Here is a 16,190-nt window from a genome sequence, read left to right on the forward strand (position 1 = left end):
TTCTAATGCATTTTATCGATGTTTCCGCTCTGGAGTGACCGCAGATAGCCTTGACCTGGTCCCATACAACTTTGGATTCTGAGTTTTTAGTTTCTACAATTTTTTTTATGTATTCTATTTTAGCTATTTTAATTCTGTTTTTTATTTCTTTTTTCACTTTAGAATATTGATTTTTAAATATTTCGTTATTAGGGTCATTTTTCAGTTTCAAATATAATTTATTTTTTTCATTTATTAACTTCATCAGAGAATCTGTGATCCATAATTTCCGTTCAACATCTTTATTTTTTATTGCTTTCTTATGTGTGTTTGTTGGGGATTTACAAAGAAAATTTTAGTGGACTGTATTTAGAGTCAAATCTTATCCCAACACAGTACGAAAATGAAAAGGACAAGTGAAACCAAAGTAATAATAAAATAATATTCTTACCTAGAAGTGGTGAACTTAAGTTATGGATCTTGCAAATTATGTTGGGGATTTACAAAGAAAATTTTAGTGGACTGTATTTAGAGTTAAATCTTATCCCAACACAGTACGAAAATGAAAAGGACAAGTGAAACCAAAGTAATAATAAAATAATATTCTTACCTAGAAGTGGTGAACTTAAGTTATGGATCTTGCAGCAGTCCTCAGCTTCCAGAAGCAGATTGATTGAGCTCAACAAACTGAACCAGAAGTGGTAGATCCTTTATGATTGACAAGCTGGAAAATTATTAATTCGATTCCACTTATCCTTAGGAATGTCACAGAGTACGCCACTGGTGACAACTTTATTTCTCAAACGGAGTCTTTTGATTTAATGTTTATGGAACAGAAACACTGTATTTCTGATATACACAACTTCGATTGTCAGCGAACAATGCGTTGAAAATGCGATATTTTCCGAAATTTGTGTACGTAAATTAGAACAATAATTATATTAATATTTGGTAGCAGAATGGAAACAATCAATCATTCGTATGATACGTAAAGAAGGATACTTATGAAAAACTGTTTTGAGGGCCGCAAAAAAAAAGAAGTTTGAAATGAAGTTACTGAAAATTTAGATTGAGATATTGAAATTGGACGCAATTCGGCTCGCTAGGACCAAATACAAGAAGAAATAATGAAAACTTCTAGGCGTTTTTGAAAGGAGAAACTCAAATAATGGCAGACGATGCCTTTCAGAATGCAATCCAAAGCTACTACGACGTTTTTTTAAAATCGGAAAGAGTAGTTAAAATGGTGCAATCAGGTGCTTGTTCGCAATACGATTTCAGGGAAGTTTTTAGAAATAACATCGAAAAACGGGTCCGTGTTTATTTATCTAGAAATATAGCCGATGTGGAGGGTCTCAGTAAGGAGTCTGTATTTGCATCTTGGATGGCCAAATTTGACCGTATTCTCAAAGCTGGTCTTGGAGACGAAGATTCAAAACGGCCATCTAGAATGCAACAAACCCTCAATTCAGAGTTAATTTTATCTAAATAACAACTCTATGATATGATCCAGCAAATTTTAGGTGTGAAAAAATTCGAACACCAAATTCTTTTCAATGCCTTAATGCTCGATTCTGCTGATGAGCAAGCAGCAGCTATTAGGAGAGAATTGGACGGAAGAATGCAGAAAGTGGCGGAAATGGAAAAGAACCGGAAATTAATGCCAAAGTTCGTACTTAAAGAGATGGAATCACTCTATGTCGACGAGTTAAAGTCATCAATTAACCTGTTGATGGCAAATCTAGAATCGCTTCCAGTATCAAAGGGGTCCGTGGATTCTAAATATGGCTTGCAAAAACTAAAACGCTATAATCACAGATCGCAAGGATCTTTAGCAAAATTAGAAGGGGATTCAGCTGACAGTGATACAACACTATCAAAACTTGACGTAGTTCTTACATTCCAGTTGGAGGTAGTAGTCATGGAAGTTAAAGGTATAAAATCACTTGCTCCAAATCGTATAGTTTATTGCACAATGGAAGTTGAGAGTGGGGAAAAATTGCAAACAGATCAAGCTGAAGCTTCTAAGCCTATGTGGGATACTCAGGGAGATTTCACTACAAATCATCCGTTGCCAGTGGTGAAAGTGAAATTATACACAGAAAATCCAGGCATGCTTGCTTTAGAAGATAAAGAATTGGGAAAGGTGGTTCTTAGACCAACACCACTCTCATCCAAGGCTCCAGAATGGCATAGGATGACGATACCTAAGAACTTACCAGATCAAGATTTGAGAACAAAAATTGCATGTCGAATGGATAAGCCTTTGAATATGAAACATTGTGGTTCCTTATTTGCAATTGGAAAAAGCGTTTGGAAGAAATGGAAGAAGAGATATTTCGTTCTTGTGCAAGTATCGCAATACACCTTTGCTATGTGTAGCTACAAGGAAAAGAAATCTGAACCTTCTGAAGTGATGCAGCTAGATGGATATACCGTAGATTTTATTGAGAGTTCCAGCGATTTGGAAGGTGGAAGGTATTTTTTCAATGCAGTTAAAGAAGGAGACAGTATAATATACGCTTGCGACGATGAGAGCGAATCACATATGTGGGTAATGGCCACTGGTCAATCACATAAGCCTACACCACCACCAACCCTCCAAGATAAGAATTCCACCATATCGAAGATCCAAGGAGCAGATGCTGATAGGGCTAGAAAACATGGTATGGAGGACTTTATATCTGCTGATCCTTGTCAGTTTGAACATTCATCCATGTTTCGTCTCCTCCAAAGTCTTGCTGTGGAGTATAGACTCAACGATCCTTATTGTTCACTGGGTTGGTTTAGTCCAGGTCAAGTCTTTGTGTTAGACGAATATTGCTCGAGGTATGGAGTTCGAGGTTGCTACAGGCACCTCTGTTACTTGTCTGACTTATTGGACAGAGCTGAGAAGAACCTACTGATCGATCCAACCTTGATCCACTACAGTTTCGCGTTTTGTGCGAGCCACGTACATGGAAACAGTAATGAACTCAGAACCGATGGAGTTGGAAGCGTCACCTATGAAGAAAAGGAGAAGTTTCAGGAGATAAAGGAACGGCTTCGAGTGCTATTGGAGAATCAAATCACTAATTTCAGATACTGTTTTCCTTTTGGAAGACCGGAAGGTGCTTTGAAAGCCACACTTTCGTTGCTTGAGAGAGTGCTTATGAAGGACGTTGTGACACCAGTACCTGCTGAAGAGGTGAGAGGAATGATCAAAAAATGTCTTGAAAGTGCGGCGCTTCTGAATTATACACGTCTATCTGCTGAAGCAAAAGTTGAAGAAGATCTCAAAGGAGAAACGATGGTACCACCAAATAAAAAGTTGGATGATTTGATACGGTTAGCTGAGATTTGTGTCGACTTATTACAACAAAACGAGGAACATTACGCAGAGGCTTTCGCTTGGTTTAGCGATCGCTAAACTTGCTTGTTGAACATGCTGAGATATTCTGGTCCTTATTTGCTGTTGACATGGATCGGGTACTAGCAGAACAACAAGCAGATACTTGGGACTCCTTCCCTCTATTCCAAGTGTTGAACGACTATTTGGGATCTGATGATAATTTGAACGGTGGTAGATTCCATCAACACCTGAGGGTCACTTTCGCCCCACTAGTGGTACGTTATGTTGATCTAATGGAATCGTCTATAGCGCAATCAATTCACAAGGGTTTCGAGGAAGAAAGATGGGAAATCAAAGGAAATGGTTTTGCTACATCAGAAGATCTTTTCTGGAAATAGGACGCATTACAGTCATTCATAAGAGACCTACATTGGCCAGACATGGAATTCCGGCAACATCTAGAGCAAAGACTGAAACTAATGGCTTGCGACATGATCGAATCTTGCATACAAAGAACGGAAACTGCGTTCCAACAATTTGGAAAGAAATTTGACATTCATCTCCACAGATTATATAATACCATCTGAAGTATGTGCTATGGTCAATGTAGTTCTTGATGCTAAAAACCAGTCATTCAAACTCTGTACTATGGACGGTTTGGATGTGCATAGGAATGATCAAAAAATGTCTTGAAAGTGCGGCGCTTCTGAATTATACACGTCTATCTGCTGAAGCAAAAGTTGAAGAAGATCTCAAAGGAGAAACGATGGTACCACCAAATAAAAAGTTGGATGATTTGATACGGTTAGCTGAGATTTGTGTCGACTTATTACAACAAAACGAGGAACATTACGCAGAGGCTTTCGCTTGGTTTAGCGATCGCTAAACTTGCTTGTTGAACATGCTGAGATATTCTGGTCCTTATTTGCTGTTGACATGGATCGGGTACTAGCAGAACAACAAGCAGATACTTGGGTCCTTTTCCCTCTATTCCAAGTGTTGAACGACTATATGGGATCTGATGATAATTTGAACGGTGGTAGATTCCATCAACACCTGAGGGTCACTTTCGCCCCACTAGTGGTACGTTATGTTGATCTAATGGAATCGTCTTTAGCGCAATCAATTCACAAGGGTTTCGAGAAAGAAAGATGGGAAATCAAAGGAAATGGTTGAGCTACATCAGAAGATCTTTTCTGGAAATTGGACGCATTACAGTCATTCATAAGAGATCTACATTGGTCAGACATGGAATTCCGGCAACATCTAGAGCAAAGACTGAAACTAATGGCTTGCGACATGATCGAATCTTGCATACAAAGAACGGAAACTGCGTTCCAACAATTTGGAAAGAAATCGTTGACATTCATCTCCACAGATTATATAATACCATCTGAAGTATGTGCTATGGTCAATGTAGTTCTTGATGCTAAAAACCAGTCATTCAAACTGTGTACTATGGACGGTTTGGATGTGCATAGGTACCACCAGAAAATCGATGACCAGATAGATAAAACCCTGGCGAGTATGAACCAAGGCATGGTGAGTAAATTATTGGCTGTTTTGGAAAGAACACTGGGTAAACTTTCACGCTACGACGAAGGGAGTTTTCTAGGCCATATAATAGCGTTCACTAACATGCATGGGACTGGCAAAGATTTGGGCCAGGGATACGTGAACTTTACATTGAACTATATGGACCAAATTCGAGGAAAGATAACGGATGAATTGTGGATCCTAACTTTTTTCGAACAATGGTATATCGGTCAAATAACCATGCTGTGCAATTGTTTATCTGAAAGGTTAGATCATACCCTTCATCCGTTCCAATGTGCCTGCTTGGCTCACATAGTCCGGAAAATTTGCTCAGACTTCGAGCTCCAGGGTGTAATGGAAGAAAAACTGAACTCCAAAGCTTACCAAACTATCTCCCAGAGGATGCAGACTGAAGAGGCAACCTGTGCTCTTACTATGAACCAAGTAGATGGGGGCGATGTATATAACGAGGAGGGAGATTCCAGAGGCAAAAGCAAAGTACCCGTCTTGGAGAGTTTGGGAGGAGAAGATGGAAACTACGTATCAAACATAGGTAACATCCTAAGCAACCGGGTGGGCAACATCTTCGGAAAAGGATTTGGCGGCATAAGCAACAAATTCGGTGGGAAGTAGAAGATTGAAACAGAAATCTTATATTTTCTCATGTTCGAATGTAATGTAAGTTCTGTTATCTAATGCTTATTAAATTCAGTTTAAACAAGCGATTTCATTTCAACTTTTTATATGAGCTGTTAAAGAGCAAACGTTCGAAACGTTTTCTACGAATTGCACTTGCTGGAACACTTCATTAAGATTTTCAGGTGTAATTTTTCCGTTTAAGTGTTATGCCTTCAGAAACACACATTTTCATGGGCGCCCGCAGGGGGGGGCCAGGGGGGGCCATGGCCCCCCCTGAGATTTTGATTACCTCATTTTTCAGCACAACACCCTCAATATTACTTTCTCAATCCAAAGGGCAAGGAAAAAAGGAAAGTAATGGATTCACAACAATTTTCCAGTTTTCAATGGAATTACTATAAATACATCCATAATATACTATACACATATCCATAATCGGCAGAGGTATTTTTTGAATTGAAAACTTTTTTAGACGCGTTCAGCACTTCTTGGGTGAAGAAAAATCGTGGAACCGAACGCAATCCATGCGGGTCAATTTAAAAAAAAATCCATCTTATATACATATACTCTCCTATTGTCCTATTGGAGAAAATAGAAAAAAAATTACAGATTATAAAAACAATAGTTTTTTGCGGAACCTAAGATATGCCTATACGAGAGAGCAACAAGAACTCTGGAAATTTTAGTGATCTTTTGAAATTCAGAGTAGACGTTGGAGATAAAGATTTAGAGATCCATTCATTCAACGCAGCTGGTTTGAATTTGGACAAACTTGTAGCACAAGGTTATGATGGAGGCTCAACAATGGCTGGTGAAATTCTCAGGGTTCAAAATATCATAAGAGATAATTACAAGAAAGCAATTTATTTCCGTTGTGCCTCCACTAGGTTGAATTTAGTAATAAATGACATCAGTAAAATAACTGAGATTCGTGATACCATTGGCACCGTTAATGACATTATAGTCTTTTTTCGAGAGAGTACCTTAAGAAGAAATCTGATTCCAAATATTCCTTTGTTTTGTGAAACTCGTTGGTCAGCTAAATATAAATCTTTGCGAGTTTTTGCTGAAAACTTCAATACCATATTCAACACTTTTTTTGCTATAAAATCTGGAGAAATTTCAATGAATTCTTCATCAACAAAAAGAGCTGCTCAGTTATGGGCTGCAATAAACTCTTTCACTTTTGTGATTTGTTTGACGGTAGCAAGTAAATATTCAAATATATTGGAACCAATAGCAAATACATTACAAGGGGTTTCTATTAATTTTCTAGATTTTCACCGTCATATAAATTTAGAAATTTTTTCCAAAGCATCAACTATTGCTAGAGTCTCAATATAGAGATTGGAAAACCACGAATTTGCGGTAGACAAATATACAGATATAATTATGAAGCAGATTCAGCTGAAGATTATTTCGAAAAATCTATATTCATCCCATATTTAGATCATTTGATTTCAGCCCTTGTAACGAGATTCTCGAAAGAACATGTAATGCTTTTTTCTTTCTTCAATTTTTTGCCAAAGAATTCAAAATTACTAGATATTGAATCTTTCGCATCTAAGGTCGGCAATATGTATAACATTGAAAATTCAGAAAGTGAATTGAACATTTGGAATGAGTATTTATCTAAATCACAAATGGATGAAAACATAAAAATTGGAGATTTTATCGGACAATGTAAATTTTCTCCTGCTATCAAAGAATGCCTTATTCTTCTCCTTACATTTCCATGTACTACTCGTGCTTTAGAGCGTAGTTTCAGCGCAGAATTAAATTTTAGATCAGAATAAAATATGCCTACTCTTTTGTATAGCGATTAAGTATTTTGTCTTCAGAATTAATATTGTTTTTACGAGTTTGGTTTTGAAATTTATGATTTGTTAATTTTTTGATAATATACTTGTTTGTTGTTTTTACATTCTGGAGCAATTCTGTGCTATTTTGAATCATATTTTAGTATCATGTTTTAAACTCCATTGTTTGCGTCATTCACTGTATATTTCAAAATTTATTATTATTCTTTTATTATTTTTATGAACATAGTTTTATCGAGCATATATGTATATATTTTTTATTTCGTTATTACTCGTTGTTTTTTCTTCATTTATCAGCAATTATAATAATTATTTCATTTCGTTCTCCATATTTTCATATTTATTTTTTTGTAAATTGTTCCATTGAATGCGACTCTTTTCGAAAAAAGTTACCGTATTATTTTACATCACCCTATGTTGTTGATGTTTAAAAAAAATGTTGAAGTGGAAATCTTCATAATTTTCATTTTGCACAGTCCCCCCCCCCTTATGAATATAAATACAGAAATAGAAAGAAACGGAATACTAATATCGCTTACGACAATCATGAACGCATTATCAATTTTCAATAATTTTCATGTTTTGCCCCCCCTGAGAAAAATTTCTGCGGGCGCCCATGCACATTTTCAGATGGTACAATAAATACTCACTTGGTATTGCACTGGCAAATATTCAATAATTCTTAAACACCTCTTAATGTATTCTTGCAATAATAATGGAAATCTCAACATGTGCGCTAAGCGGCAGAGATCACAGCTGTTTTAAAACCGCGATAAATACTACATTAAAATTCATTCAAAATTTAATAACTGAAAATTGAAAAGTCCTGAAAAATTGAACTGAAAAAAAAGAACGTTCACTTGGCGTGAACATAACCGCCCACCTAAAATTTACCTAATTTTACAGACAAACGACATACAAGAAGAAATAATGGAAACGATGAAATTAAATAACTTATTACCTTAAAGGTTGAGTGGCACCAATTTTGTCAGCGCTCTCGTATATTGACCAGTTGCGGTCTTAACAGATGCTACACGAATTATACCATCAGGTCCTGGATATAATTTCAATATACGCCCGATAGGCCAAGTGGCAGGACTTGATTCAACGCCCTTTATAAGGACTAAATCTTCTTCAGACGGACAAACATTTTCTGAATGCCACTTATTGCGTTGAAGCATGGTATGCAAATAGTCACTTGACCACTTTTTCCAAAACTGTTGGAATAATTTTTTATGTTGTTCCCAACGATTGAGAGGAGTTTTGAACTCGTCATAGGATAACTCGGGACTAGATAAGAGGGGGGCACCTATCAGGAAATGTCCTGGAGTAAGAAAATCGACAGACTCAGAGGGGTCTATAGATTGTTTATCTGGATGGAGGCTAGTATGGTGTCGAGTTGATTTGCATACTCTACATGAATTTTTGGAAGCACATTATTTAAAATTGTGAAGTCCAAGACAGTTGAAGCAACGTTTGCAGTTTTTTAAATAATCAAATTTAGCTTGCCTCGACATTTTTATATAAGATGGACATGCAAACAGAGGATGTGTATCATTACATTTTGGGCAATGAAGAATTCTTGAGTTCACTGAACGAGATGGTCCATTGAGGGAATGATCCTGAGAAGAACCAGCAGAACTTGCGAGCAAAACATTTTTTGTTTTATTTTTAAAAGAGTGAAATGAACTTGAACCAGTTGATTCATTTGAAGATTTAGAAGAGTTCTGTTCGCAAAACTCCTGAGCTTTGAGTTGTTTCGTGACAAAATCTATCAAAGACTTATATTCAGGAATATCAGACGAGCCCAATTGGCTTTCAAATGCTTTTCTAGTATAATGATCGACGTTACGTAATGCTAGTGAAAACAAAAGAAAATCTGATAAATCTTTTATGTTTAGTGCTTTTATTGCGTTAACTGAAGTTTGATGACAATTCAAGAATTCTTTGAGATGTGTTACAGAATTATTTGTTGAAGCCTTGAAATTCAATATTTCATTTAGGTACATAGTCGCCAACATTCTTGGATTTTGATAACGTGACTTCAAGCTTTCATATGCCAATTCATAATTTTCATTTGATAACTGCAGTCCTGATATAACTGCGAGTGACTCATTCCTTGAATAAGACTTTAATAATTGAAATTTTTGTATTGGCGCTAAACTTTTATTTTCATGGACCAGAGAATTGAAAAGTTGAAAGAATTCTGGCCATTCTGAACTTTCACCTGAGAAAGGGCGAATATTTATTTTCGGTAGCAAAAGTGATTCAAAATTTGAAACCTGTGTGTTAGACGCTTGGTTTGACGCTGATTGTTGTTGTTTTAATGAAAAAAATAAAGCCCTAATGTGAGCTACTACCTCAGCAAACGCCAACTCCGACTGAGCCGTTTCAACACGTTCAGTTGCTGATAATTCGGAATTAATTTCCATCATTTCCTCCTATATGCATTCAAATTTTGCTTCGCACGCAAGTATTTTCTCCAGGTACGCTTGTAATTCAAAAATATTTGAAGAATCGTAACCTTCAATTTTTTCCATATTCCGGTTACAATAGAAAATACATTGGCTCTTTTATCGACCAATTCAATGAGGCATTACCTGTATCAGTTTTAGGTGGCATTGTTGTAAATAAACGAACGAAAAAACAGAATCGAAAGTGGATTGATTAAATTGAAACAGATGTGAACTCTGAGAAAGATTACTTTCCAGCTATGGTGAATGTTGCCAGATTGTAATATATGGATACTTATAAAAAACTGTTTTGATGGCCGCAAAAAAAAGAAATTTGAAATGAAGTTACTGAAAATTTAGATTGAGATATTGAAATTGGACGCAATTCGGCTCGCTAGGACCAAATTATGTTGGGGATTTACAAAGAAAATTTTAGTGGACTGTATTTAGAGTTAAATCTTATCCCAACACAGTACGAAAACGAAAAGGACAAGTGAAACCAAAGTAATAATAAAATAATATTCTTACCTAGAAGTGGTGAACTTAAGTTATGGATCTTGCAGCAGTCCTCAGCTTCCAGAAGCAGATTGATTGAGCTCAACAAACTGAACCAGAAGTGGTAGATCCTTTATGATTGACAAGCTGGAAAATTATTAATTCGACTCCACTTATTCTTAGGAATGTCACAGAGTACGCCACTGGTGACAACTTTATTTCTCAAACGGAGTCTTTTGATTTAATGTTTATGGAACAGAAACACTGTATTTCTGATATACACAACTTCGATTGTCAGCGAACAATGCGTTGAAAATGCGATATTTTCCGAAATTTGTGTACGTAAATTAGAACAATAATTATATTAATATTTGGTAGCAGAATGGAAAAAATCAAATCTTCCGTAGAAACGTAAAGAATGATACTGACTGATATGGAAATCTCAACATGTGCGCTAAGCGGCAGAGATCACAGCTGTTTTAAAACCGCGATAAATACTACATTAAAATTCATTCAAAATTTAATAACTGAAAATTGAAAAGTCCTGAAAAATTGAACTGAAAAAAAAGAACGTTCACTTGGTGTGAACAGTGTTTTTTTCAATATAATTTGTAATGATTTGAATAAATGAATTAGTCATCATATTTGCGTCTTTTCCTTGATAAATATTATACCAATTTTCCCTCTCGAGATCACTCTTCAACTTCTTATAGTTAGTATAGTTTTTTATTTTTGGTTTATCTTGGCTCTTTGATTTGTTTACTGAAACATTCAAAAATATCATTGTTGGGAAATGATCGGTAATTAAGTGTTGCATTATGCATGCATTACAACTATCATATATATCATCTTGCGTACATGTTCTTTTTATAAATATGTGGTCAAGACAGGTCTTACTGCTAGGGCGTGTAGGTTTATTTATGACTGATATAAAACCTGTTGAATACATGATATTCTTATAGTCTTCCACAAAATTTTCTTGGGACATAAGGTTAATATTTATATCTCCTATGAGTATATGCTGTTTTGCATTTATTTGTTCTAGATATCTACTGAGATTCATATTGAACGAATGTACGCATGTCTTTGGAGATCTATATATCGCTGTTAATTTAATATTCTCCTTGTTTGAACATTTAATATCTATATCTATACATTTAATTTCTCCTAGCTCAATTATTTTATAATCGAAAGATATACCATGCCTCACATACACTAGGACACCATCGTTCTGATTGTAATCGCCCCCACTGTAAACCATGCTATAACCAACAATTTCATACATGTTTATAGTTTGTATTTGGAAAGTCTCAGTGAGGACAATGATATCGAAAGTAGTGTTAACAGACCCCAGAAACAAAACTAATTCATCATAATTTGCTGAGATACTCCTTACATTCATATGAAATATACTGAGACTTTCTATGAAGCTATAATCTCCAATATGTTCTAAGTTATTTATTATTTTTGTTTCATACGCAAGGCTGTCGTAATCCTTAATGAAACGATTCATGATGAAACTCACAAATGTATAAAACTAGGTCGAAATGAAAATAAACTAATTTTTTTTTTCTTTTTAATATATATAAGTTGTATCATCCATTTAGAACAGGTATATTAATATGTATATTTTAGGATAAAAACATATATGGTGAATTATTCTCAATATTAATTATCCTTTTCTGTTGTGGATCTATGCCTCAGCATATACTTCCTGTTGGGTGCTTCAGATGGTATCAACAATTTTACGAAACTTGTATTCTCGTTTTTTTTCGACGGCTCAGGCGCAGAGTTCATCAGTGCAGAACCCTCCAATCTATTGACACCACTGCCTTCTGAGGATGCAGTATTCGATGTAGTAATTCTACCTTCAGTCCTTTCTAGGTCCGCCAGGTCATTAATTCCTTGACCTATCACCAATTTATTACCTTTTATGAAGGATTTCTCTGTCGAATCCTTTCTTGCTTTTAGCAAAAAGGGCCTTAGTCTCCTATTTTCCTGGCGTTGTTCAGGTGTCAAATCATAAGCAACTGACACAGCAGTATCCCTCAGATTCTTAGTATGATCGAAAATGTATTTTTTTGTTTGATAAGAAACGAATTCTACCTTGATAGGAAGATCCCCCAACTTGTAATAATCATTAATTTCTGATGTCTCAACTCGAGTACTCAATAATCGGTTTAATTCAGTACATATATATTTTGATGTTAACTTAGAATTCGCTTCGAGACCAAAAATGATTATATTATTCTTTTTTTGTAGGCGCTCTGTCTTGTCTAGCCTGTTTTTCAACTTTTCATTCTCTCCTTCCAGTATTTCGTTCCTCTTCTTCAAAGATTGAATCTCTAACAATAACTTCGTTTCAGTGGCGGATATGTAACCCTTACCTCCTCCTTACCGTCCCTTATCTCCTCTAAAATCTGTCTCAGTGTAACCTCCTCGACCTGTTGATTGGTCATTTTAATCTTAACTCTGATGTTGTGAACAATTCCTTAGTTGTATGGTGTATTTATTTTAAATAATGGTTTAAATTTGAAACTGAGCATGTATAATGAAAAGGCTCAAAGGAATAAAACACAAGGGACACACACTTCACTCCACTGAGACCGACCAGGGAGACTTTATTTTTGTAAACATAGACAGGAAGGTCCAGGTCAATTTGAGGTTAAATCACGAAGGAAAATTAAACAAAGGTGAGGAATGTGCCTATGAATCACGTCGCGTATGGAATCTCCCAAAGTAATCGGTATCTGTAGTCTACATATGTTCACAGATAATGACATGCAGAATTTGAACTCTTTGTTATCTTACAAGCGTAATATATGAAAATTCAGTAATTGACGACAATCTATGATATTTATCAATAATCAAGCACAACCCTTACTCACGGTCTCTTCCAACCACCACAGAACCTTTTTCCACAAAAACAAACAACAAAGGACCAACAAATTTCAACCGAAACTGAAGGACACCCACTCCGTGACCTATATTGATATCTCTATTGATGAATTAGTGATTGTTATTTTCGAATAGAAAATCCTCTCCCCATTTATTGCCCTTATTAAGTGCAATTAATTCTACCTCATCGTTATAATTCTAAAAAATTATTGGAAAAAAATTGCTATCGTCAAATTGGGTATTTTGAAATTAAATATTGATTTGATTCTGAATCTACTGATGAAAAAAAGTCTCTGTTCCTAAGAGGTACTCATGATATCAAGACACGCAAATAGGTAACACCTTGTATATAACATCCCATCACTAAACATAATGGTGAATCTTATCTCCAAAATTAAATGGTTCGATACACCATACAGGTTAATGGAACATTGAATTGACCTAACTCTTCGATATAATATACTTATATCAGATGTTATCGTATTTGAACAATTGATAATAATTCCAATTAACAAGGACAAAAGCTGATAGAATGTATAATTATCTGTGAAACGTACATGATGAGTAATTTAACAATAATTTTTTCCAACCTGCCTGATGTCAAATGATAAACCGAAATTCTTTACAAGCCTTTGAGGTTTGATAATGTCGTAATTTTGAGGAATTGGAAGTTACAGAAGCTCTCAGTTTCTGAAAATAACATAGGTAACAACATCTTCATTCACATGTTTATTAAATGTTTGTGAAAATTCTGTGGATTATACTACAACTTCAGTTGCATACTATGTCCACTCAAATAACAGTATTTTTTCTTAGGATTGGTTACGGTTTTAATACCAGGAGACCTTTCATTACGATTCCACCCACGAAGAATCGAGTTGAAAGCGGGTTCACGTCTTGTTAATGTAATGAATATAAATCATTATGACTCTTGTTAAGGTACAATCATGTCAGTTCAGAGATTTATTCGACATTTTTCACAGTTGGTTCGAATCGTTTTTCTTCAGCACCTCATTGTGATTCCAATTAGACTTCATTGTATAAAACCAAGGAAATTTCTTTTAATCAAAATCAATGCATATTTTAGTTTTGACATTCCCATTATGTTCAAGTTAGCTTCTAAGCGTCGAATTTAAATCTACATCAAAAATCATAAATTCACTAAATTCTTCTGAAGAAAAATTTAAAAAAATGTGAGTCATTATCGCCAGCATTGTTTGCATTAGAATTCCATTAACTCATAAACCGTTGAGTTTTTACCCAAGGTATGCATAATTGCCGAAATTGTCTTCACAAAAGCTCTCTAATGATGCAATACTTTAATGGGTGTGCCATTTGAAATAGAAGTCTGTTTCCGGTATAACCGAAAGTTGTAGAGATCTGGAAATATTTTAGGGAGAAAGATCATCGTCTCAAACCCCAATATACAAATTTTCAGCTCGAAATTATGATTAGTTTTCCATAAACGTCTAATAGGCCATACCGGTGAATCACCCTGTACTAAAATCACATGTTTCGGGAGTATGAAGTGAAGAAACTTACAAAATTCATACAAAATCAGACTGCTCATTCTCAAGTTATGGGTATCAGAAATTTTGGCCAACTTTCATGAATCACCATGAATCTCCGGAACTAACAGCCTTAGTATAAACAACAAGCTACTTTTCTGAAAGGACTGGATGACCTACATTCACCACTAGGTTATGGCCAACCACTCATGTTACACCCTGTATATAATTATTCTATATAGCAGTCTCATAAACAATAAGCACAGAAACATTAGATTTGTACACATATTATTGTATAGTTAAAATTCAAAGTCCTCTGTTTCTATTTCCTCATTTGGCAACATCTACCTTAGATTTCGTTATTAAATCATTTTTTGTTAATGTAGCTTGGGATGTATAGAAATTCATCTAAAATCACAATTGATAAAAAAGGTAGAAAGCTAAAACTTATCAACTGAATTAGAGGGGGGCATATCACCCACTTAACGCCTTAGGGCCCATCAAGACAACTTAAGAAATATGGTTAGAATCACTTTGAAGGGAAACTATTTGTTGATTAGGTTTTCTGCTAATTTCTGTTCGATTTTCAAATTGAACAAATAGTAAATGTATCCACATAAATTCATTATCTTGATACATGGTATGAATTATGTATTATTTTATATGCATGCATGTGATTTATACTGTATTGTTTGAATTGTTAGGAATGTTGTCAGTTTCTAAACTAGAAATAATGCAATTTGAATTTTGAAACACGTTATCTCAACAACCGTTGACGATCATTTTTGCAGAAAATTGAAAGAAAAAACCCATAAACCTCAAGCAAGTTAAACTTGTATTTGTAATAATAACAAATATTAATGATACCGTTCATAAAATCAAAATCTCAAAATATATCAGAAATATCCACAACACAAGAACTAAACTATTATCATTAACAACGACATACTCTGCAAGTTTCAGGAAACAATAAGTTTTGTGAAACCCACAATAAGAAATAAATATAAAATTCGAGGAATAACCATGAAAGGCAATTATTATGTGCATTGCAATAAATTGATTATGTATATCCGTGTGGTTGGATAATCCTTCAAATTCGAATAATGGATACTTTTGGAATTTCCATGAGTTGAAATATTTCTTATTGAAAAGTATACAGGAGGTCCTTCATTTTAATTCGAAAGTAATTCATCCTTAATTGTCTTTAAATACTAATCTCTTTATCAAATGATCAAATATTTAAATTGGTTATCTGCTATTGAAAGTAATATACATTATTTTTCCGTGTTTAATGATCAGTATAAAAAAAAATTTCTTAAGAATTCAGATTAGATAAATACATTCAAATTAATAATTTTTTTTCTCTGAAATTATGGATCCGCAAGATTGATAGATTTGTAAAAGCCATAGAAAATTCAAGCGGGATATCGAACAAAAAAGCTAATATTTGAATGAAACCGTCGATTTGAGATTTTGATTGTATGAAAAATTTGGTATTGATAGCACCGTCGGAACCATAGAATACTCAAGT

General features: G+C 34.8%; 2 protein-coding genes across 15 annotated transcripts in view; one reads left to right on the top strand and one right to left on the bottom strand.

Annotated features, from left to right (window-relative positions):
- The window catches only part of LOC123673496 (ankyrin-2-like), a 121,201-nt gene that overhangs the window by 82,518 nt on the left and 22,493 nt on the right, over nucleotides 1-16,190 (bottom strand). The window contains exon 1 of one of the 14 annotated variants that reach the window (XM_045608008.1): nucleotides 590-607. The exons of the other annotated variants lie outside the window; for them this stretch is intronic. The gene's annotated coding sequence lies outside the window, so the exon portion shown is untranslated. Of the gene's footprint in view, nucleotides 1-589; nucleotides 608-16,190 lie in introns of those variants that run through there. 14 annotated transcript variants of the gene reach the window in all.
- On the top strand, nucleotides 693-5,709 carry LOC123673498 (calcium-dependent secretion activator-like). Its single transcript, XM_045608015.1, is given in 3 exon segments — nucleotides 693-3,271; nucleotides 4,080-4,190; nucleotides 4,193-5,709. Coding segments are annotated over 3 exon segments (3,186 nt in total). The 5' UTR covers nucleotides 693-1,483; the 3' UTR covers nucleotides 5,480-5,709.

This window comes from Harmonia axyridis, chromosome 2 (genome assembly GCF_914767665.1).
Source record: "Harmonia axyridis chromosome 2, icHarAxyr1.1, whole genome shotgun sequence".
Taxonomy (NCBI): Eukaryota; Metazoa; Arthropoda; class Insecta; order Coleoptera; family Coccinellidae; genus Harmonia; species Harmonia axyridis.